The sequence below is a fragment of the Zootoca vivipara genome, chromosome 15 (genome assembly GCF_965207765.1).
Source record: "Zootoca vivipara chromosome 15, rZooViv2.hap1.1, whole genome shotgun sequence".
Taxonomy (NCBI): Eukaryota; Metazoa; Chordata; class Lepidosauria; order Squamata; family Lacertidae; genus Zootoca; species Zootoca vivipara.
The window spans coordinates 13495379-13517419 of record NC_142598.1 but is presented as its reverse complement, the minus strand read 5'-3'; the positions used below and the strand labels follow the sequence as shown (position 1 = coordinate 13517419).

The 22041-nt window shown below is 41.4% G+C and overlaps 2 protein-coding genes across 2 annotated transcripts in view; one reads left to right on the top strand and one right to left on the bottom strand.

Moving 5' to 3' along the window:
• The window catches only part of POLQ (DNA polymerase theta), a 42862-nt gene extending 33975 nt beyond the window's left edge, over positions 1 to 8887 (top strand). The window contains exons 25-30 of the mRNA XM_035141188.3: positions 700 to 884; positions 1180 to 1291; positions 4021 to 4145; positions 4749 to 4902; positions 6673 to 6788; positions 7853 to 8887. Coding sequence (XP_034997079.1) covers positions 700 to 884; positions 1180 to 1291; positions 4021 to 4145; positions 4749 to 4902; positions 6673 to 6788; positions 7853 to 7966 — 806 coding nt within the window. The 3' untranslated portion in view covers positions 7967 to 8887. The remainder of the gene's footprint in view (positions 1 to 699; positions 885 to 1179; positions 1292 to 4020; positions 4146 to 4748; positions 4903 to 6672; positions 6789 to 7852) is intronic.
• A 2440-nt stretch (positions 8888 to 11327) lies between these two features.
• Positions 11328 to 22041, bottom strand: part of STXBP5L (syntaxin binding protein 5L) — a 72742-nt gene continuing 62028 nt past the window's right edge. Inside the window, exons 19-26 of the mRNA XM_035141186.3 lie at positions 21439 to 21507; positions 20622 to 20792; positions 19117 to 19356; positions 16993 to 17353; positions 14253 to 14418; positions 13973 to 14084; positions 12601 to 12821; positions 11328 to 11971 (exon numbers count right to left, since the gene is read on the bottom strand). Coding sequence (XP_034997077.1) covers positions 11930 to 11971; positions 12601 to 12821; positions 13973 to 14084; positions 14253 to 14418; positions 16993 to 17353; positions 19117 to 19356; positions 20622 to 20792; positions 21439 to 21507 — 1382 coding nt within the window. The 3' untranslated portion in view covers positions 11328 to 11929. The remainder of the gene's footprint in view (positions 11972 to 12600; positions 12822 to 13972; positions 14085 to 14252; positions 14419 to 16992; positions 17354 to 19116; positions 19357 to 20621; positions 20793 to 21438; positions 21508 to 22041) is intronic.

The window sequence follows — 22041 nt, the reverse complement described above, 5'->3', positions numbered from 1 at the left end:
CTGTTCAGACCCAATAGCAACCAAGGTTTGATGTTACATTAACAAGCCTGAGAAATCTTGGCATCGTCATGTACTGATGCTTCTTCTTATGTGTAGCTCCCCGTCATTATTTGCAGAAAATCAGTTTATCAGCTTTTTCTGAAATGGGCAAACTATGGTTTGTACTTTTCATCTAACCAAGATCACAAACCAGGGCTTATTGTCATGGTTTGCATGGGGTTGCCATATTTCAAAAAGTAAAAACCAGGACACCCCGAAAGTTGTTGATTGACTTGCCTAAGATCCAGGACAAAGCGCTGCCTTACAGAAATCCCCCCTGGACATCAATTTCACCGTTGAAATCCTGGTAATGTCTGAGAAAATCCGGACGTATGGCGGCCCTAGGTTTGCAGGCAAAAACATACCATGGTTTGCACATTCAGATGAAGTGGCATGGTATTGTAGTGACAAGGCTCCTTAGTCATCATGTTTTGGCATTGCATCTGAAGAAGATCAATGTTTTCAAAGAACGTATGCCCTTCCTTTCTCATATTTCACAGGTGTGAGGAAGAAATCAGGAGCGTTTGCTTCCATTTTCAAACAAATCAGAATCCCATGTTTGTGGATCTCTTGAATGAACAATAATTTCAAAGAAGGAACCTGTTTTACTACCTGGAATAAATGCAGAATTTAGGAATTATTCTGTTTTATTGGCTGCAGGAGGCTTGATCTTGGCAGCTGATTATTCCCAGCTTGAGTTGAGGATCCTTGCTCATTTGTGTTGTGATGAGCGGCTTCTCCAGGTCTTAAATGATGGTTCTGATGTGTTCAAAAGCATTGCTGCCGAGTGGAAGATGATTGACTCTGAAGCAGTTGGGGATGATTTAAGGCAACAAGCCAAGCAGGTAACTCATGGAAACATCTAGAATTCCTGGAGCATTTTAATATAATTGAATGATAGTGGGTTTTGAAATAAGTTGTACAGGCTGAGGGATGGATTCAACTAAATAGCAAATGAGCAAACTCATTTAAAATATTGACTATTTTAAATTTGTGTCCTTTGTTGCTTTGTGAAGATTGTGCTTTATTCTGATAAACAAACCTCATTTATAAGTAAGCAAGCAGTTTTTCTCGCACTTTAGTCCTCTTGGTTGTACAGTGTACTCTAGAATTAAAATTAAAATTGCATTATTTTTCTAGATTTGTTATGGAATAATATATGGAATAGGAGCGAAATCTTTAGGAGAGCAGATGGGTGTTGAGGAAAAAGATGCCTCCTGCTACATTGACTCCTTCAAATCAAGATACTCAGGTAAAGATTGCCAGCATCTGATTGTCCTGGCTTTTTGGCATAATTAAGTGATTAATAATATCAAGCATATAGTGGGTGGTGTAAATCTCTTTGCCTATGTTTTTTGTAATCTTTTTGGTGTGGGTTAAAAGAGAATTTAAGATACTGAGCCAAGAACTAATAATAATAATAATAATAATAATAATAATAATAATAATAATAATTTATTATTTATACCGCGTCCATCTGGCCGGGTTCCCCCAGCCACTCTGGGCGGCTTCCAACAAAATATTAAAATACAGAAATTCAAAAGGAGTAAAAACTAACAATATGATTATTATATTATGGCATACGTATCAGTAGCAGCACACTTTAAAAATATCAACAGTATTAAGCTGATATCTAAAGGCTGCCACATAGAAGACGGAGCAAGTTTGTTTCCTGCTGCTCCAGAGGGTAGGACTCGAACCAATGGCTTCAAATTACAAGAAAGGAGATTCCGACTCAACATCAGGAAGAACTTTATGCTGGGAAGAGCTGTTCAACAGCAGAACGGTCTACCTCCAAAGGTGGTGGACTCCTCTTCCTTTGAGGTTTTTAGAGAGGGGTTCGATGTGCTGGTGCAATTTGGGAAAGTGGGCAAAATTGCACTAAGCGCTTCAGCCATGTCTTGGTCAACCCTGTGCTGGTCCCGGGGGTTACTCAAAAAGGGACGTCCAAGTCTGGTCCATGGTTCATAGGTTCAGGGTGGAGTCAATCCGAAGAAGCCAAGGCTGGGAGCAGGGCAGGGCATCAGGTGAGGTCAGGAACAGGTACAAAGTCCAGGAACTAAGGCAGGTCAGGATCACAGGCAGGGAAGCGAGGCAGGAACACTGGCAGGATCTAGCAACCAACAATGTTGCTCCTCTTACCTTGCATAAACTCTTAAGAGTTGTAGCAACTTGGGAGTTCCAAAATGCAAAACGAAATGCTATGAATGTACCATGTTTCAACTTGTGGTATTCTGTCAGCTGCAGAATTGGATAGCAAAAGAAAATAAAACAGCGGCATGTGACTGAACAAAGTTTCGAGGTCATTAGACATTTTGTTTCAGTACCTGCAAATCAGATATTCCATAAATCAGTATTTGGTAAGACACTGCTGTGAATATTGATTGATTGTCAAAGCTGGACATCTTAAATAAATCCTATCTTAAAATTTTAGAACGCAGGTGATCCTTGAACAATCCCTTGCAAGTAGCTATCTCAGAAGAAGTCTGGGAGTTGAATTTGTTATTTCTTACTAGTAGTTCAGCCTAAGTAGGTTAACTTAATAGAACATTGTGAAATACAGAAGGAAAGATATTGGAAATATCACATGAAGTTAGTTATTTAACTGAAGCTGTACACTGTTTGATTGTTATAAAACCTCAAAGCAGTTTGCAAAGTGATAAAACAATGAAATCGAGAAAAATTCACAACCATGCTTTAAAACATACAGAAGTTAAAATACTAAAAGAGATTAAAATTACCTGAACTTTCTAAGCATCTGGGTAGGCTTGACTAAACAAGAATGTCTTTAACATATGCTGAAAAGAGTACAGTGAAGCTGCCTGCTTGACCTCAATAGGCAGGGAGTTCCAAAAAGCAGGTGCTGCTACTAAACAATCAAGTTCTTACAAATGAGGGGTGGGGTCAGTCTGATAGATTAAGCAAGAGGTTGCATACAAGCACCACTTGCAAACAAATGGGACATTTTTTGAAATACGGATTTGCAACATAAGTTTTTGAGGTATTGTCTAAAGGCACAGGAGGCCACCTCTTGCTGAATGAAGCTAAGCAAGTGTGGGTCTGGTCAGTACCAGATTGGGTTACCTGGGAACTGCATGTATGCAGTGGAACTGCTGTGCCAGCTTTGTTGCTATTGCATTTATATGGATAGAGTTGGGGTAGAAGCAGGGCTGTGGCAAGATTGGAGGAGCATGGGTGTACCAGGAGGACTGGTAACACTGGCACCAGTCAGGAAGGCATCTCTGGGACTCCAGCCCACCACATGGGTTGCTACTGCATGTATATGGGACACGGGTGGCACTGTGGTCTCAACCACTGAGCCCCTTGGGCTTGCCGATCAGAATCCGCGTGACAGGGTGAGCTCCCGTTGCTCTGTCCCAGCTCCTGCCAACCTAGCAGTTTGAAAGCACTCCAGTGCAAATAGATAAATAAGTACCACTGCGGTGGGAAGGTAAATGGCGTTTCAGTGCACTCTGGTTTCCATCACGGTGTCCCCTTGCACCAGAAGCGGTTTAGTCATGCTGGCCACATGACTTGGAAAGCTGTCTGTGGACAAACGCTGGCTCCCTTAGCCTGAAAGTGAGACGAGCGCCACAACCCCATAGTCGCCTTTGACTGGACTTAATCGTCCAGGGGTCCTTTACCTTTACCTTACTGCATGTATGCTGCCTTAAACTTCATGATGGAAGGAAGGTGGGATAGAAATGTAATAAAACAAAATAGCAAATCCACTGTTGATTTGCACGTTTCTACAATCTTGCAGCTGAAATGTAAAATATGTAAATATAACAACATAATAAATCAGGAAGCACATCTTCTTTTCCTTTCTTAAGGAAGGGAAGTTCTGAACATATTGACACCCAAGCATGGAAGTGTCCGTATGAAATGTCAGCATATACACAGAATTAACAAGAGCAGCTGTTGTTGAATATTTTGGATTGAACTGGAAGTTGCACAACACTGTTTCTTTTTTTAAAATAGGCATTCAGAAATTCCTGAGAGAAACAGTCAGGAAGTGCAGCAGAGATGGGTTTGTGCAGACAATCATGGGGCGGCGTAGATACCTGCCAGCGATTAAGGACTCAAATCCTTACAGAAAGGCTCAGGTATGCAAAGAAGTGTTTTTTCAGCTGCTAAAATCTAGCTGAGGGGCAAGACCCATTGAGATAGCTGAGTTTTACTCTCTCCCCACTTGGTACTATATTACTGTGCCCATTCAATCTAAGATGAGCCAACTTAAATTTAGTTGTGCACATTGGACCTTTTTGCTGGAGTAGCTTTCAGGGACCAAGGTGCCCTCAACTGTCTTACTGAAACTGAAAGCAATACCAGAAGAATACAGCATTTTCCTTAGCTGCTCCTAACATTTCCTTCTAAAACTTCAGAATCCACTGCTCTGTTTTTAACTAGTTGTGCATTGCAACTGAGCTGGGGTCGGAGGGACTGTGCAAAGCTGAAGGTTACTTTTGGGAGTCTTGCTTTCTGCAAGGCTTTCCTTCCCATCTGTTCTCTCACTGCTTGTCCCATTCACCCAGGCTTGAGATGTGGAAGGAAGACTAGACAGTTGCAATTTCTTAAAACTTCTGTACTTTCTATTCCTCCTTTTAGGAGTTCAGGCTGTCCACTTCAGAAACGCTGCACTGAAAAGATTTGTTGTTGGGGAGGGGAAGTTGGCTTCTTCTTCTTCTAAGTCATTTTGTAACTTTTAGGCAGAGAGACAAGCTGTGAATACTATCGTCCAGGGTTCTGCAGCGGATATTGTCAAAACAGCCACAGTGAATATTCAGGCTCAGCTGGAATCTTTCCCTTCAGCAGTAAAGTCTTATGGACACTTGGAGAGCTCATTCCAAAAAAGACAAACAGGTATGTTTTCTCCTCTGGCTTTGTATTTGGTAGCAAATGCTCCCAATCTAAAAATGTTACTGGGTGGGGGATAAATAGTCAGTGTTCTCTTCCGAGAGCCTCCTCTTTGTTTGTTTGGTTTTTTCCCCCCATTTCATTTACTGCAGCGCTTTATTTTCCTTTCACAATGATGTGTTGGGCATTACAATTCTCAGCTTCAGGATGACTTACAAATTTTGGTTTTCTACTGTCATATGACAACATTAAGGCAACGTACAAAAATCTTACATAATTTAAACCTCTTTGTATGAAACAGCTGGATTTGGGCTGCATGTATGCCAGTAAAATTATTTCAAATGGTGGGTCACTATTCCCAAGTCACCACGATTGTCCAGTGCTTATTTATATTTTCCTGATCCCTTGAGCAAGGTTTTGAGTACTTTGAAGAAATTGAGGTACGAGGAACTTGTGGGTTAGACTCTACTTCATCAGATAGAGGACTCTAAGGCTCACGTGGCTTGTTGAATTAGAGGTGATGGCATTAGCCAAGAAAAATGGATTTTTCTTAAATTACAGCAGCAAGGGCACTCATTCATGATTTATTTCATTTATGATTCTATATAACTTTGAAAACAGCTTTCTAATGCTAGAAAGTGTCATAGGTAAAATAAAAAAGGTAAAATACAAATAAGACAAATAAAGAAATACACTTTGCAGAACAGTCATTTATTTAGGGACTTCAATAATGTTTGATGCCTGCAAGAGTGAATATTTTGAGAATAGGTAATACTTTTTCATAATGTTCAAATATGCTTGAAAACTGCAGTAAAATGATAACCAAATGACCCCTGAAAAGCTTCATGATATATATGATAAATGTTGGAAATGTGGCAGCTTTATCCATATAGTGGCTGTGTAACAAAGCAAAGGAAACTACAATTAAATCTAGATGCTGTTTTATTCTTGTTAATAAAGGCAAGTACCTGTACAATAATAAAAACTAATATTCTATATGATTTTTGCAGTCTAAGAATATATTTCTTATGGGTTGCTTCATGCTAGTTGTTGGAAAAAAGACTCAAATCCCTCTTGGAATGGGAACAAAAAATGTACAATACACAGCTATGGCAATATTTACAAGCTATTTTAAGACTGAAAGGAGGAGGCAGAATTAAACAGAATGAATTGAACACTGGCATTACAAACACATGATTTTCCCAGATGCAACGATATTTGACACGATATAAAATATAAAATTATGAATAATATACTTTACATTTTTCTTAATTTTTAGAAACATTCTTATATAAAACCAAATATTAGTTAAAAACTTAGAAGAAGAATGAGATATTATCCAATACAGGAACAGAAATACTAAAGAAATAGAAATGCTAAAGCAATAAAGAAGTAAAGCCATCACAATTATATATTTTTCTTCAAATTCTTTATTCAGTTTTACACTGTACATTTGAATTCAAACATTAGTCACGATGATCAACATTTAGGATCCCCTGAACCCTTAGACTTCCCTCCATGGTTTCCATTATCAAACTTTTTCTACTGCATCATATATTTTATCTCTCTTTCTTAAAATAATCCATTTTTACCTTAGTTTTTAGTACACCAACAAGCGTTACTCTAGCCCTGCCAAAGTTTTTAGTTGTTTACAGGCCATAACAATTATATAGCAATACAGAACAAATACAAATAATGTCTTTAGGTACTTGTGGATTTTTATAGCTCTTACCATAAGCATTATTTAAGTCATTGTTTAGGTTTCATTCTGCCTAGGAAAACCAGAGAAGATGGCAAAGAGGAAGATGATACATTCCGTGCATGGAGGCTTCTTCATACTCCAGCTGCATGATGAGCTTCTCTATGAGGTTGCAGAAGACAGCCTGATTCAGGTATGAGGAATTGGTTTTCCTGAAAACTGGGGAGTGCATCCCTCTAATAATGTGGCTGGTGTGTTTGTCCACAGGGTGGATAAAAATCAATGATTTTTAAAAATAAATAAATCAAAAAATCATATTTTCCCCATTTAAATCAGATTTTTTTAAAAAAACATTTTGGAGGAATTTTTTTCCCTAAAGCTAGTTTTCTAGTTAAGTTACATTATAGTCCAAAGGCTATTCATCAGGAAATAAGGATTTGTTTTAAGTTTTTCGTGTGTGCTTAACCACATCAGTTAACAAGCACGGATACATATGCTATAATGTTATTGTTTTAGTTAAATAATTTGTTACTAAGGAAATGATTATTTTTCTCCTTCCAATAAAGTATAGCAGAAAACTTGCCCTAATATAAACAGTTCACTTACTAACCTCACAATAATTTCATAACTACCCATGTATTTCTGATAGTATAACCAAATCAGTAATTTTTGATATAACTGTAAAACTAATCTGAAAATTATTCCAAAAATGAAACCTTCATCTGGTTGTAAATATGAAGATTGTACCAGCAAGAATGTCTTTCTGTAAAAAAAGTGATTTAAATCAAATCCACCCTGTTTGTTCACCAATGTTGGCTTCGATAAACTATAGAAGTATGATGGTAATATTTGTGCCATTCAGAGTTGTTGCTGAACCAATCCGCAGTATCTTCCTATGTTTATATGTACATCTCCTCTTCTCACTTTGTTGTGTGTGCAACAAATAGACTTGTGAATTGGCTTTTAACTCTGCCGTAACATGCAATTTACCTATACCTTGTAACTGTTTTCTGTGGGTGTACGAAGCTGCATTTGTTGAAAGGTAGACACAAACTTGAGGACGTGTTGTGAGCCTTTCCTGGGAGAGTTCTGGCTTCCAGAAAGATGCATTCAGCTTCTCTGAATTTTAGCATAATTCTGAGGTGTTTCCAGATATACCAGTTGGAAATTCAACATGTCTGATCAACTGGGCTAAATAAACTGTGGCCCTTTCTGTCTTATTGTCACGCTAATTCTTCTAAGTGCATTCTCCTTTAGGTGGCACAGATTGTTAAACATGAAATGGAACATGCTGTAAAACTTGCGGTGAAACTGTCAGTAAAAGTCAAAGTTGGGCCTAGCTGGGGAGACCTGCAAGAGCTGGAGTTGTGAACAGGAAACAGACGTTTGTACTGCACTACCCCAATGCTGCAGTGAAATGCAAGACATCTCTTACGAGTCTGGACAACTGGATCCATTTCTTTCAATGATGATTTTGAATTCTCATAAGAATCTTTAAATCATACTTCCCCAACCTGGTGCCCCCCATAGTCCAATACAGCTAGAGGGTGCCAGGTTGGAGAAGGCAGCTCTAAATGACATATCGCATAACTAGAAATCACAATGAAATGCTTAAAGTATTTAAATTAATTCCTAGTAATTTATTTATTTATTTATTTGAAGGCCTACAATTTTTCTATTTCTTAACTGACTTGTAAGAACCATTCTGAGCTTTGACATTAGCTTTTACAGCTGGGATCCTCTGGAAAGTTTGATTCCCCAGCTTGTTGTGTCAGTTCATTTCCCCCACCTCCTGAACATTTCACAACGTACGCAACTGAATATACAATTTAGGGCAGCTATATATCAGATTTCTGTGATACTTGCATCTTTAGGAAAAGGATGACATTTCCTGGGAATTATTCATACATGCATATGTCTCACTGCATTTTACACCATATGCACAGAAGACATTACATTAGCAGCGTTTCCAAAGTGTGCACAGTTGAAAAGCAGTAACTTTGTGAAATAGCCCGTTGCTAGATCAAAGAGGGTGTCCTTTGATTTAAGGGACTATGATGTTATTGTAGTGAATATTCACCAGGTCTGTCCATTCACTTCCTTTGTTTGCTTTGAGAAAAATGAACTTTCTCTGATTTTCCTGTCTCTAAAGCAGGTAGCAGTATCCTGTGATTCTGGCTCCTGTTGTGGGTTTTCTGCTACCATTTTAACCAATGAATTGTTTGCTTTGTAAACTATGGTAAGAAACATCATTCATTGTTATGTAAATAATAAACAGATTTTTTTATATCACTTTCCTTCGCTGGAGCGTTACTTGAAAAAAAGAATAGCACTGTGCTTTGACAGGCTACATACAGTGGAACCTCTACTTACGAATTTAATCTGTTCCGAATGCACATTCGTAAGTAGAAACATTCATAAGTCGAAACAATGTTTCCCATAGGAATGCATTGGGAATTGATTAATTCGTTCCGGGGTATTAAAAAAAAAAAGGCACTTTAAAGGCTGGCGGGAGGCAGCGATGGGCCAGATCCGGCCCTGTGGCCAGATCGGCAGCTGGGGGGGCGGTGGTGGCGGCTGGAGGGGCTGCGTGAGGTAGCGTGAGTGGCGGGGGGGCCAGCAGGAGGCCGGTGAGGGAGCGCAGGATCGGGCCCTCGTCGGCTCCGCTACCACCGCTGCTGCGAGCCCTGAATTAGGGCGCGGCGGGGGCTTTTCGCCGTTTGCCTTCCCCTTGATTCGGGGAAGGCAAACGGCGAAAAAACCCCGCTGCGCCGCATTCGGCTCCGTTTCCACAGGCACTTTGTCTCGGGGAAGCAGGCAGGGAGACGGCAAAAGCCAGAAAAGCTGCGGGCTGTTGCCGTCTCCCTGCCTGCTTCCCCGAGCCGTAGGGCATCGGGGACAGCTCTGCGCTGTGTGACAGGCGGGGGTGGGGGGAAAAGCGGAGGCTCCTCCGCTTCCCCCCCTGCCTGTCACACGAAAATCGGCGGGCGCTCCTTACCGGGCTTAACCAGCCCAGCAAGCAGCACCCGCCGATCTTCGGCTCTGTGCTGTGTGACAGGCGGGGGTGGGGGGAAAAGCGGAGGATCCTTCCTTCCTCCGCTTTCCCCCCACCCCCGCCTGTCACACGAAGATCGGTAGCAGGAGGCCGGCCTCGCAGCAGCGGTGGCAGCGGAGGCGGCGGGCCGATCCCAAGCGGGGCTGGCACACATTCGATCGTAAGTCGAATAAATTCGTAAGCCCGCCCCCATTTTTTCCCTTCGTAACTCAAAAAATTTGTATGTCGAGTCATTCGTATGTCGAGGTGCCACTGTATATTGTTAGATGCCTGCGGATTTTTTAAAAAAAGTTACACAGGTTTTTGTATTTGTGGTACTTTTTATCTATGCATGTGAGTTTTAGATGTGTTTTAACAATAATTTCTTATGTGTAGTGCTCACAGGGTCCTTGCCGTGGGAGCACATTCATCCGGTGCTATACCAGCTGCATTGGCTCCCGGTGGAGTATAGGATCAGGTTTAAGGTGCTGGTTTTAGCCTTTAAAGCCCTATATGGCATAGGAACCTCGTACCTACGGGACTGCCTCTCCTGGTATGCCCCATGGAGGACCTTAAGGTCTGCAAATAATAACACCCTGAAGATCCCAGGTCCCAGGGAGATTAGACTGGTCTCAACCAGAGCCAGGGCCTTTTCGGCCGTGGCCCCCAGCTCTCTCACAAGAGACCAGGGCCCTACGGGATTCGACATCTTTCCGCAGGACCTGCAAGACAGAGCTGTTCCGTCAGGGTTCCGTCAGGGTTCCGTCTGATTCTTTTCTTTCTGTATAAGAACAAACATTAAAGAGGCCTCCTAGCCTGCTCACAGGTCCTTTATAAGGCCAGTGGTAACAGTTGGCCCTGGAGAATATTAACCACACTCAATTTTACGCGTGGACTGCCATCTGTCCAGATTTTAATTTGCTCTGAACTAATTTTAAGATGTATTTTTATTAACTGAATGCCTGTTTTTATGTTCTTTGTATACTGTGTTAGTTTTATGATGCTAGCTACCCTGAGCCCGGCTCAGGGTGGGGTACAAATAAAATTACCAGTATTATTACTATTAATTAGAAAGCTCATGATTAACTAAAAAAATAAGGTTCCACTTTGTTTGCCTGAGTGCATCATATACAATTTATGCAACCTTAAAAGCCCTAAGTGGCAGACTTTGGGTTTCCAAATTTTAGTGGCATCTTATTTGACACTAAAATTCACTCCCTCTTGCACTCAGATCTACAGCATTGTTGTGGAGCCCAGTACGACCGAACTAGTTGCACTACCCTAAAACCGCCTCTGATACAAACTTGGTGGTTTCATCATAAATAGTGGGCCAGAGTTGGGATCCTGAGGGTCATCTAGTCAAACCCCCTGAAATGCTGGAACCTAGTCCTGAATCCTCACCTCAGACTCCCTCCAAGGCACCTTCTGATTTCCCCTTTATTGGGTCATCAGTCTCCCTCAGTGTTGGGCATGCTTACAGATCACAGCAATGAGTGGGGTTAATTTATTGGCCTAAACTGCTTAATTGCTATCTTTTCCAACACTAGCAGTGAAAAGGAAAGCAGCTAGTATTTATACAATCCTGCTGCGATTTCCAATCACCAGCAAAGGTTATCCTTTCTTACAGCTACATGATGTCCTATTGGGCTTCGACTAACGTAGACTGTTGCATAAATAAAGCACCATAATTTGGCCACAGAAGTTTAATCTTACTTTATTTTTCTACTAATGAAATGCACAAGTGTTTTCAAACTAAGATTGTCTACAGAAAAGGAATGTCAAATGAGAGAAATGCAGGGCATGGTCTGTTGAGAGCAACATGCTTGAGATGTACTGACTTCTTGCTTTAAAAAGAAAGTTTTGCTGCTTATTTCTTTTGTGGAACTTAGAAGTAAATCCCTTTTCTTCAATCACAGCATGCTTTGCTTTTGCGCCTTTGTTGTATGAGAAGTCAATTAGTCATGCAAAGTTTTAAGTTTAAATGCATTAACAATCTATTTTGTACAGGACATTTTAAACTATCAACAGTCCTCCCCACAGTTCAAACCTAATTCCAGTGAAATCATTACCTGTTAAAGATGATTGTTCTGGTGGTGGAGAGGGGGAGAGACTCAGTGTAGACTTGACTACAAAGACCCACCACGTGTAGGTCTCTGAAAAAGTTCTTCTCGCTTGATTATCTAGTGTGAAAGGGATTCCAAGGAGCTGCTTCTGCCCAATGACTGGATTTTTAGAATAAGGCCTCAAGGTCCTTTGACACCTGTTCTCAGTACACAGAAGTGTTGCTTCGTGGTTAAAAGTCAAAACTGGTACCATTTTTTGTCCTTGTATTTCAACATTACCTACAGGAGTGAGAAAGCAATATTATTCGAGAGACGCAAATTAAGAAGTCGTAGTTCAACATTGATTCCCAATATTTTGTAGCAGAGTACACCTCTTCCACCCACAAGAGGTGTTAACATTTGGCAGCTGAAAATGAATTGAGGCAAGCAATGTGACACTGGCTATTACTGGCCAATACGCACTCCATCTACCCCACTGGTGTCTAGATGAGAAGCCTCATGTCATCAAATTCTACTCAAAATTGATCCAGAGCAGATTCCAACGTAGCAGAGTAAAAACGTAAACACGTTGCAGGATTTAAAAAAAAAAAAGGCCAGAGACAATTGTATTTCATCCAGCAGAGCTTTATAGCTACTGAAGGCAAATTAGCATAATGGCCACAAAACCAATACATTGAGAATTGGCACTGTTCATAAGAAATCCAGTTATAGCAGACTTAACTTGAACTTACAATAGCTCAGATTCTCCGAAAGAATAACCCAAACATCATGAAGTTTCTTTCACACAGAGAAGCTTCGAGAACCCTCTTGAATTACAATAGGAAAGATCTCTACACATCAGATCAATACTTTCTGCACCAAGAAATGCAAACTGACACCTCATTCCTCATTCGAGGACCACCACTCACCTCATGTGCATGTTTGGAGAAAGCTTCTGCACTCGCCATCATTCTCGCCGTCCTTTCATCGAGCTCCCCCAGTTTCTGCCCCCTCTCATCAAGAGCAATGCGTGCACGAGCCAACTCTCCAATTGCGCTTCCTGCAGCTCCTTTCACCCCTTCAACGCCACCTGATCCAGGGATGTGCTGAGCAAGACTGCGAGATGCTTTTCCTGCCGTAGCCTCACCAACTACAAATGGAATTCAGAACTGAATCAGAGGGTTTTTCTACGTTTCCTGAATCATCCCTTGCCCTGGTTTCTATACTATACTATCTTTCCCCCCATTTGTTGATGCTATTTTGTAAAAAAAAAAAGGGGGGGAGATTTCCCTTCAAGATATCTATTCAATACAGCCAACATGTTATTTCATGCCCTCTTGCTGGGGGCTGTTGTGCAAAAGCAGCTCCATCTTCTGAAGGGATAATTATTTCATTTTATTAATTAGTTATATCCTTTGTTTTCCTCCAATGAGCAGTGACATACATGGTACACCCCCACCCCATATTATCTTCACAACAACCCTGTAGCTTAGCCTGAGAGACACCAATAGGCCCAAAGACCAATGAGCTTCATGGTTGAGTGGGGATTTGAACCCTGGTCACCCAGGTCCTCGTCCAACACACTAACCAATACACCACAACAGGATACCCAACTGAGACAGCTCTGCCTCCCCAGAGGCTCACTTCCGTCCTCCCCGCACTTAGGGGAAAAAATTCACACAAAAGAAAGGCAGCAAGAATCTTCTTTGGAGAAAGTCTTACCTGTTCAACTGTTAGATCAACTTGTGAACAGTGACAAGGGATGCTATTTCCTATCTATGCAGAACCCTGGCCACAGCCCTTGGCACACTAACACACACCAACTTGTGGAAGATCTGTTTTAAATTAGTGGTGTCAAACATAGTACAGTGGTACCTTGGTTCTCAAACTTAATCCGTTCCGGGAGTTCATTCGACTCCTGAAACCATTCAAAAACCAAGTTGTGGCTTCCGATTGACTGCAGGAGCTTCCTGCACTCAAGCGGAAGCCACATTCGGCTTCCAAAAAAGTTTGCAAACCAGAACACTTACTTCCAGGTTTGTGGCATTCGGGAGCCGATTTGTTTGGTAGCCAAGCCGTTCGAGTACCAAGGTACCACTGTATCACCAAAATCATCTATTTGAATAATCTTTCCCATTTTGTTGCACAGGGACAGCAGTGCATCCAAAAAGGTGTGTTGGAATGGCCACCAATTTCATTTTCTTCCATTCTGCAGGCGAATGCCTCCTTCGCTATTAGCCCTCTTTGCCTTTTTTCTTCATTTAGTATTTGATGCGAGTGAGAGGGGGGAAGATCACTTACAGAGCTCTTCCCTGTCGAGTGTGCCTCCAGTTCCACCAAACAGCCCCTTCAGAAAGCCTCTGTACTGAGCCTCAGGAGTTTCCACCGGAGTGAACAACTCCCCAAGCATGTCCTGGGCAAAAACAAATCAATTTTAGGCAAAACAACATACCAGAAGGTAGGTACTTTCACCATACTACACTCTGGAAGAGAATGGGATGTCTTCCCCACCTCTAATTTCTTTCTTTGCCCATTTCTAGACACTTCCAATCACAGTGTTTGACGAGGTTTCCAGACTCACCTGCAGATTGTCAAACATCTCCTGGCTGTAGTTCAATCTCTGGACTTCTGTGGGAGAACTAAGATACAATGCCTGTCCTTCGTTGGTAAAACGAAAGGTCCGAGCAATCCTCATGTCCGTTACAGGCAAATAATGAACATCTAGCAATGGGCGGAGGCTGGGTAAACTGGAAAGAAACAAGCATACACTACACTTTGGAATAGAAAATATGGTATTCCCCACAGTCCAGATTCTCAACTTTCTCAAGCTTGGGTCTCCAGATGTTTTTGGCCTACAACTCCCATCATCCCTGACCACTGGTCCTGTGAGCTAGGAATCATGGGAGTTGTAAGCCAAAAACATCTGGGGACGCAAGGTTGAGAAACACTGGTCTAGATTATCTTTCTCAGAAGTTCTACTGAGATATTAAAAGGCATCTTTTAAATAGTATGGTAGGCAAGACAGAACCTGGGACAAAGGCCAAGGGTTAGAACAGTACTGCTCCTCTAGGAATAGGGTCATCAATTTTGCAGATGACACAACCGTGATCGGGCTCATCAAGGAGGGTGAAACTGAGTATAGAGATGAGGTGGAGTGGCTGACAGAGTGGTGCAGTCAACAACTTGCTCATAAATACAAAGAAAACTAAGGAGCTTGTGGTGGACTTTAGGAGACAGAAGAACGAGGTCCAGCCACTTTTGATTGACGGAATTTGTGTGGAGAGGGTAACAACGTTTAGATTTCTAGGCATTGAGTTACAGGAGGATCTGTCCTGGAGTGTTAATACAAGGGGGCTTGTGAAGAAGGCGCAGCAGAGACTGTATTTTTTGAGAATTTTAAGGAAAAACCATCTTCCACAAAAGCTGCTGCTTGCCTTCTTATCACTGTGCCATACAGAGCGTGCTCACATACGGTTTATGTGTGTGGTACGGAAGCTGTACTTCCCAGGACAGAGCAGGGCTGTGTAGAATTATTAAAACAGCAGAGAGCATTATTGGCTGCTCACTCACCACCTTAGAACAAATTTACACCACCAGGTGCCATAGAAAAACACTAGATATATCAAGAGATCCAACGCACCCTGGTCACCATTTCTTTCAGCTCCTGCCATTGGGACGGAGATATAGAACAATGCAGGCAAGAACGAGCCGTCTCAGGAACAGTTTCTTCTCTAGAGCGATTATGGCCTTAAATGGAAAGCCTGGACTTTGAAGTCATCTTATTTTACTTGTTATTTTGTATTATATTTACTGTTTTTAATTAGGTTTTTGTAATTTTGGATTATGCAGAATGCTTTATCGGAGTGGATGTAGCAACCGAGTAATTTCGTTGTTCCCGCAAGGGGACAATGACAATAAAGATATTTTATATCTTATCTTATGAGTGGAACTACTGCAAAAAAAATTCTTATTAGAAAAGTCTACCCAGATGCTTACAAAAATGAGGTAATTTCAGTCTGTTTTAATATTTTAAACTTCTGTATGTTATAAAGTATGGCTGTAATTTTTTTCTATTATGTTTTTGTAAACTGCTTTGATGTTTTTGTACAATCAACGGAATGTATGAATATAAACAAACAAACAAAGAACAGTGTTCCCTTAATTGGCAACTCTGACAGGCCACAATGTTGAGCATGCGAATGGTAGCTGTCCAAGCAACTGAGACAAAGAAACAGAAGCATTCATCACAGAATGACAAGATATTGCCCTTGCAATGAGGCTTTTTGATTCTACTCTAAAAAGGCATCATCCAAGTTGGAGCAGATGCCAGTGATTTTATCAGCAAAGTGTTTAGTAAACTGGGTGTTAGTAGACTACCAAGTGTTCCACCAACTCAAAATTGTAGGCCAGAATTGTAGTCCTTCTAAAGCATTTGGAACAGTTCTAAAGGTAAAGGGACCCCTGAACCATTAGGTCCAGTTGTGACCGACTCTGGGGTTGCGGCGCTCATCTCGCGTTATTGGCCGAGGGAGCCGGCGTACAGCTTCTGGGTAATGTGGCCAGCATGACTAAGCCACTTTTGGCAAACCAGAGCAGCACACGGAAACGCCGTTTACCTTCCTGCCAGAGCAGTACCTATTTATCTACTTGCACTTTGACGTGCTTTCGAGCTGCTAGGTTGGCAGGAGCTGGGACCAAGCAACAGGAGCTCACCCCGTTGCAACCGCCAACCTTCTAATCGGCAAGCTCTAGGCTCTGGTTTAACCCACAGCGCCACCCACATCCCTGGAACAGTTCTGCAGGCCAACAAACTAAAACAATAGCAAAGAAGAAAGACTTTTTCATCATCACTATCAATGTCACAAAGTAGGCCTGAAAGTGAGCTCTCTAATCGCTGTGTTATTGGACTTGCTTCATATCTTCCATCGCTTGCATTTCTGCCATCTGCCCACTGCCCTCAAATTGGTAAAGAACCAAGATGAATGGGAGAGTGCTTGGATGCAATCCTGTCTAACTGCCTGGACCGTTTCCCTATTCCAGGGGTTGGCAACACGCAGACCGACCAGACATGTCAGCAGTAAATTCCCCCCAGAAACATCCTGAGAGGTTATTAACTTGAATAAATAAACTTAAATATATATATATACAGAGTGTTATCCATATTCATGTATGTGGAATAGGAGCAGGATTAGGATTTTCCTTGGAATACTGTTTCAGAGGTTCCTTTCATAAGCAAATATACATCACCCCTAACTGTGCTGGCCATTTTTCTCTTCCCTTCGATAGGGAATAGCTCAGATTCACTTAATAATGTTAAATACCTCAGTATTATGATATGCCCATGGGCAGAGAAGCATGCCAAGCAAGCATTGTTACACATGGTCACCACATCCGCTCGCAAGAGAAAGGAGGTGTCTGTGATATTGTGAACATAGAGGCAGATCTGGGAAGGCAGTGAAAAAACTTTGGCTTGTTTCTCTGAACAGATAACAGCAAACTGGTGGTCTCCCATGTCCTGGGATGAGCATGGAGAATGCATGACGAGTTTTCTTTTTCTTGTTCTTTCACTTTCGTCGGTGCTGTTTGGATCTCTCCATGTTTCATAGGGTGGGTGTATTAGGGTCCCTGTGCAGCTTAAGCAACCGAACGTTAACACTGCTCCCTTCAGTGACAGAATGGTACCTAGGAAACAATTCAAAATGATTAACTTCCCCAAATTAGCTATAAAGGTGCCAACACACATTAACTAACTTTATACAGTCATTTGTTGAGTATATGTGCGTCTTCCTCTTCTGCTGTCTTATGACATTGACAAATGATTAGACTTTAGAACAGCCATGCTGGTTTATAAATCTCTAAAACCTGAGGGGTTCAACTCCGGGAAATTGCATGCCAACCTGCTGTTTGGGTGCTGCTGGCAGCACTCAAGGGATTATGCTGGTCAGAAAATCTCCTATCACCTCTTTGGATTATCTGAATAGTTCCCACCCATGCCATTAACTTCTCATGTGCAATTGGAGGGGAAGGGACAATCTTGGCATCATGTTTCCTGGAATGAGCAAAATAGGAATTTAGCTCCCGCTACCTCCAAATATGACAAAGTGAGAGTCTTTTATCCTTCAAAAAATTGGAAGCTATTCTCAATGTTGTAAGAAAAAGCCAGGGCTCCCCCCCCCCAGTTGGAACTCACTAGTACTCAGTTCTGGCACCTCTCAGGTGAGCGCCATTGCAATGGTAAGAAAACAAGGGAGGTGTTCATGGAGAATTCTGGCACCTATTTTTCTAGGGGAAAAAATAGCACTGTATATAGCCAATCAGCAAACTGCAGCTAGTAATAGTCAGAAGACGGAGCTGGTTACTCCAGTTGCTACTTCCTTTGGAGTTTAACTTGTTTTAAAATCTTTTTTCAATTTTACACCATACAATTTAATTCAAACATTAATCATAATCATCAACATTTAGGATTCCCTGAATCCTTAGACTTCCCTCCATGGTTTCCATTATCAAACTTTTTCTACTGCATCATATATTTTCTCTATATTCTTAAGATAATCCATTTTCTCCTTAGTTTTTATTCATTGCAAGCGTTACTCAAACCCTGCCAAAGTTTTTGGTTGTTTACAAAGCAAACTGTATCCCCCCCCCATTTCCTTATTAAATTTTCTTATCTTCCTGGTTCCTGATTCTCCCAGTCATTTTTGCCATTTCGGCGTAGCCCATCATCTTCATCAACCATTCATCTTTGGTCGGGCAAAGGAAGTAATAGTTAATCTGTTGTTGGCATCCATCTGTCTCGAGAGACAATAGTGTGTGCCTCCAGGAGTGAAGTCAAACCGCTGCATTTATATGCACTGAAGTGATCTTTCTGGGGCACAAGGCTGGGCAGTGTATATGGAGGTCCTGGGCTGCCCAGATGACAAGATTCACCCCTATCAGCCTTGCTGATGTGGTCCAAAGAAAAACACAGCAATACATTTGGCACCAGCTTGGCTGCAGGAGTTGACGGAAGGAGGCATACAAGACACCATCCTACCATCTTAGGAACTCCCCTCCAGATTTGTGCAGGGTTAGCCTTTTCTTCTCCTGAAGATATCCCGCAAGACAGAAGAGGTTTAAAGTCTAATTTATAATAAAGAAACAAAAATAATCTAAAGTAACATTTGCTTTATACGAGAGCTTGCTCCTCACTGATATGCATGGGCTGTACCACTTCGGGCTGCAAGGCGGGGTGTAACATTAATTAATCCTTCTTCCTACAAAACAACTCCTTGAACATAGAAAAATACCATGTCAGGAAGTAAGGATTTGGTTCAACTCAGATGCAGGGTTAGCACTTCAGTGAGAACTAAGCCTAAATCGTAAGATTTCTGACCACATTGCCCCTCCACAGCACCAAAGGGAGACATATCCTGAGTTTAACAAGCCAGAAAATCAAGATTTCTTACCACTTGGAGAAACGACTACAGGCTCTGTCTGCCTCAATTCATCCGCAGTGGGCAGGTTAAGGGATATCGTCAAGACCATACCAAGGCCTGTACCAACCCAAAGGCAAGGAGACACTGTTGTGTCATTTTTTCGCGAAAACGACTCTGTGAAATACAATGCTGTAATTGCTTCTTTTGATTCTTTGTCTATACTGGAGACACTGGAGCTTCGAGAATGGCTGATGGAGTTCTCTCTGTTTTCTGTCGAAAGAGAGCAACACAAATGAACACACCTTATACGGAGAATAGGCCATGGGGTCCATCTGGTCCATTATTGCCTTCACCATTTAGCAGCAGCTCTCCAAGGCATCAAAGCTGCTACCTGAGACTGTGTAATTGGAGATGCATTTGAGAACACGAGAACGGGGCCTTTTCTGCAGTGGCCCCATTTGTGGAATGCTCTCCCTGGGGAGGCTCACCTGGCACCTTCGTTATACACCTTTAGGCAGCAGGCAAAAATGTTCCTCTTCAGCCAGGCTTTTGGCTGATTAATAGTTGATGTCTTTTTAAATGCATTGGGGGATTATTGGTTTGTTTTGTTCTTGTTTTTATTATGTATTTTGTGGTTTTATTCTGCATTTTTACACTGTGGACTACCCTGAGATCTTCGGATGAAGGGTAGTAAAATAACAAACAAACAAACAAACAAACAAACAAATAAATAAGCTCTAAGATACAGGTGATCTTTACAGAGCATATAAAACAGCATTGTTCCAGAAAAGACATCCAAGCCTGTCCGTCTTCATAATCTCACAAACCAAATATACAATAATCCCAAAAGAGAGAGTGCTTATTAGAAACTCTAGAAGGCTAAGCTTGTGTGCCAAATTCTTCTAAATATCTAAGAATAATAACCCCTTAAAAACCGCATTAAACTACAAAAACGATGCCCCACTGCCATGACTCATAGTTGCCAAGGGTCTTTCAATGTATTCACCAACCGCAGTTTGTGCTTTCAAAGCCCTCAGAATTTTTCTTTTTTACTTGTCACATTATGGAGCCTCCTTTGTATGATGTCACACATGCACATACCTCCAAAGAATTACCTATTTAATAATTATCAACAGACAGCAGTATAATAATAATAAATTATTATATAATAAATTGTTATACCTTTATTTATACCCCACCCATCTGGCTGGGGCCACTCTGGGCAGCTTCCAACAGAAAAATACAATACAATAATCTATTAAACATTAAAAGCCCCCTAAACAGGGCTGCCTTCAGATGTCTTCTAAAAAACTGGTAGCTGTTTTTCTCTCTGACATCTGATGGGAGGGCGTTCCACAGGGCAGGTGCCACTACCGAGAAGGCCCTCTGCCTGGTTCCCTGAAACTTGGCTTCTCGCAACGAGGGAACCGCATAAATGCTACTACCACAAAAAGTGAAGTAAAATACCACATAGATCAATTCTAAGCTTTTAAAAAGGTGAAAACAGCAGCTCCCAAATGCATATGTCTACTGACCTTCTGTTGTCACTGGCAAAGAAATCTCCATGCAAGCAGCAGATTGCACTTTCCTAAATGGAGGCTTTCCAGAACCACGGCGGTTTATTTTTGAAACGTCCGCACTAGACATCCTTTTTCCAGAGCTGCAGCTTTGGGAAGTTGGACTTGTACAGTGTCCGTTTACGTGATCTGTAGTGACATTAAAAAAATAAAAAAGTCACTACAGATTTCTTTTAATTGTTATATTAGTTGCTGTTAATCCGATATGCTATGAGTCAGTCACTTTGGGCACAAGTTTGGGATTAAATTAAACAAATAAATATAAGTGAATATAAAATAATCTGAAAAATAAAATAAACATGATTGAGTTATTTCAGCCCTTTCCAAAGCACCTTATAGTCTGCAGGATTCTGTGGTGTGTGTGTGTGTGTAAAATCATAATGTAGCTATAATAATATTGCTATTCCTATTACTAATATATTTCCCAGCGAACATAATACAGTGCTACCTCTACTTACGAATTTAATGCGTTCCGAATGCACATTTGTAAGTCGAAAAAAATTGTAAGTCGAATCCCATAGGAATGCATTGGGACAAAAAATTCGTAAGTAGAAGCAACCCTATATAAAAATTCGTAAGTAGAAAAAATCGTATCTAAGCCACATCCAAGATGGCGGACGGAGCTCCATTCGTAAGTAGAAACATTCGTAAGCAGAGTTATTCGTAAGTAGAGGTACCACTGTATATAATATTTCAACAGTGAAGATGTGCTTCATCTCACAAGCAACAAAGAGAGTGACCGTCACAAACTGCTGACATACCAGAGCACATTTACCTGAAGTTGTGGGAGACTTGCATCTCTCCAGCTCCAGTGACACTGGACCATCTGATAGCTCAGTAAGACCTGGGGGGAAATGCAATTAAAATATGATATAATCAATTATCCATGGACAGTAAGCGTGGGAAAAAGCATGGAAACAGTTTTTTTTTGCCCACAAATACCTTGTTCAACAAGGAACCTTTTTAGTGGGGTGGCATGGTGTTAAAAATATCAAAGGGATTGTTCACATATCCCCCCTTCCAGAAAAAGCATACAAATATAATAGAGACCTGGCCACATGCTTTACACACTCCAATATGAAATAAAAAAACATCAAGCCGTATGGAGCCAATATTAAACTCTACATGTATGTATCCAAGAGGCATAACTGGTCAATGTGCCCATTTGATTTCCATATTTGGTGGGAAATAGAAGCTCACTACATCCCTAAACTGCCATTACTCCATTTCACAAGAGCTTATTCGTCCCAAGGATTCCTTGCCAGAAATCCCAATATACTCAGTTATGCCACTTGACGAAGCTGTGAAACATTAACACACTTAGATCGGGGTGGTGGTGGGGGGGAGTACATCAACACAGTTCACTGACCACTGAAAA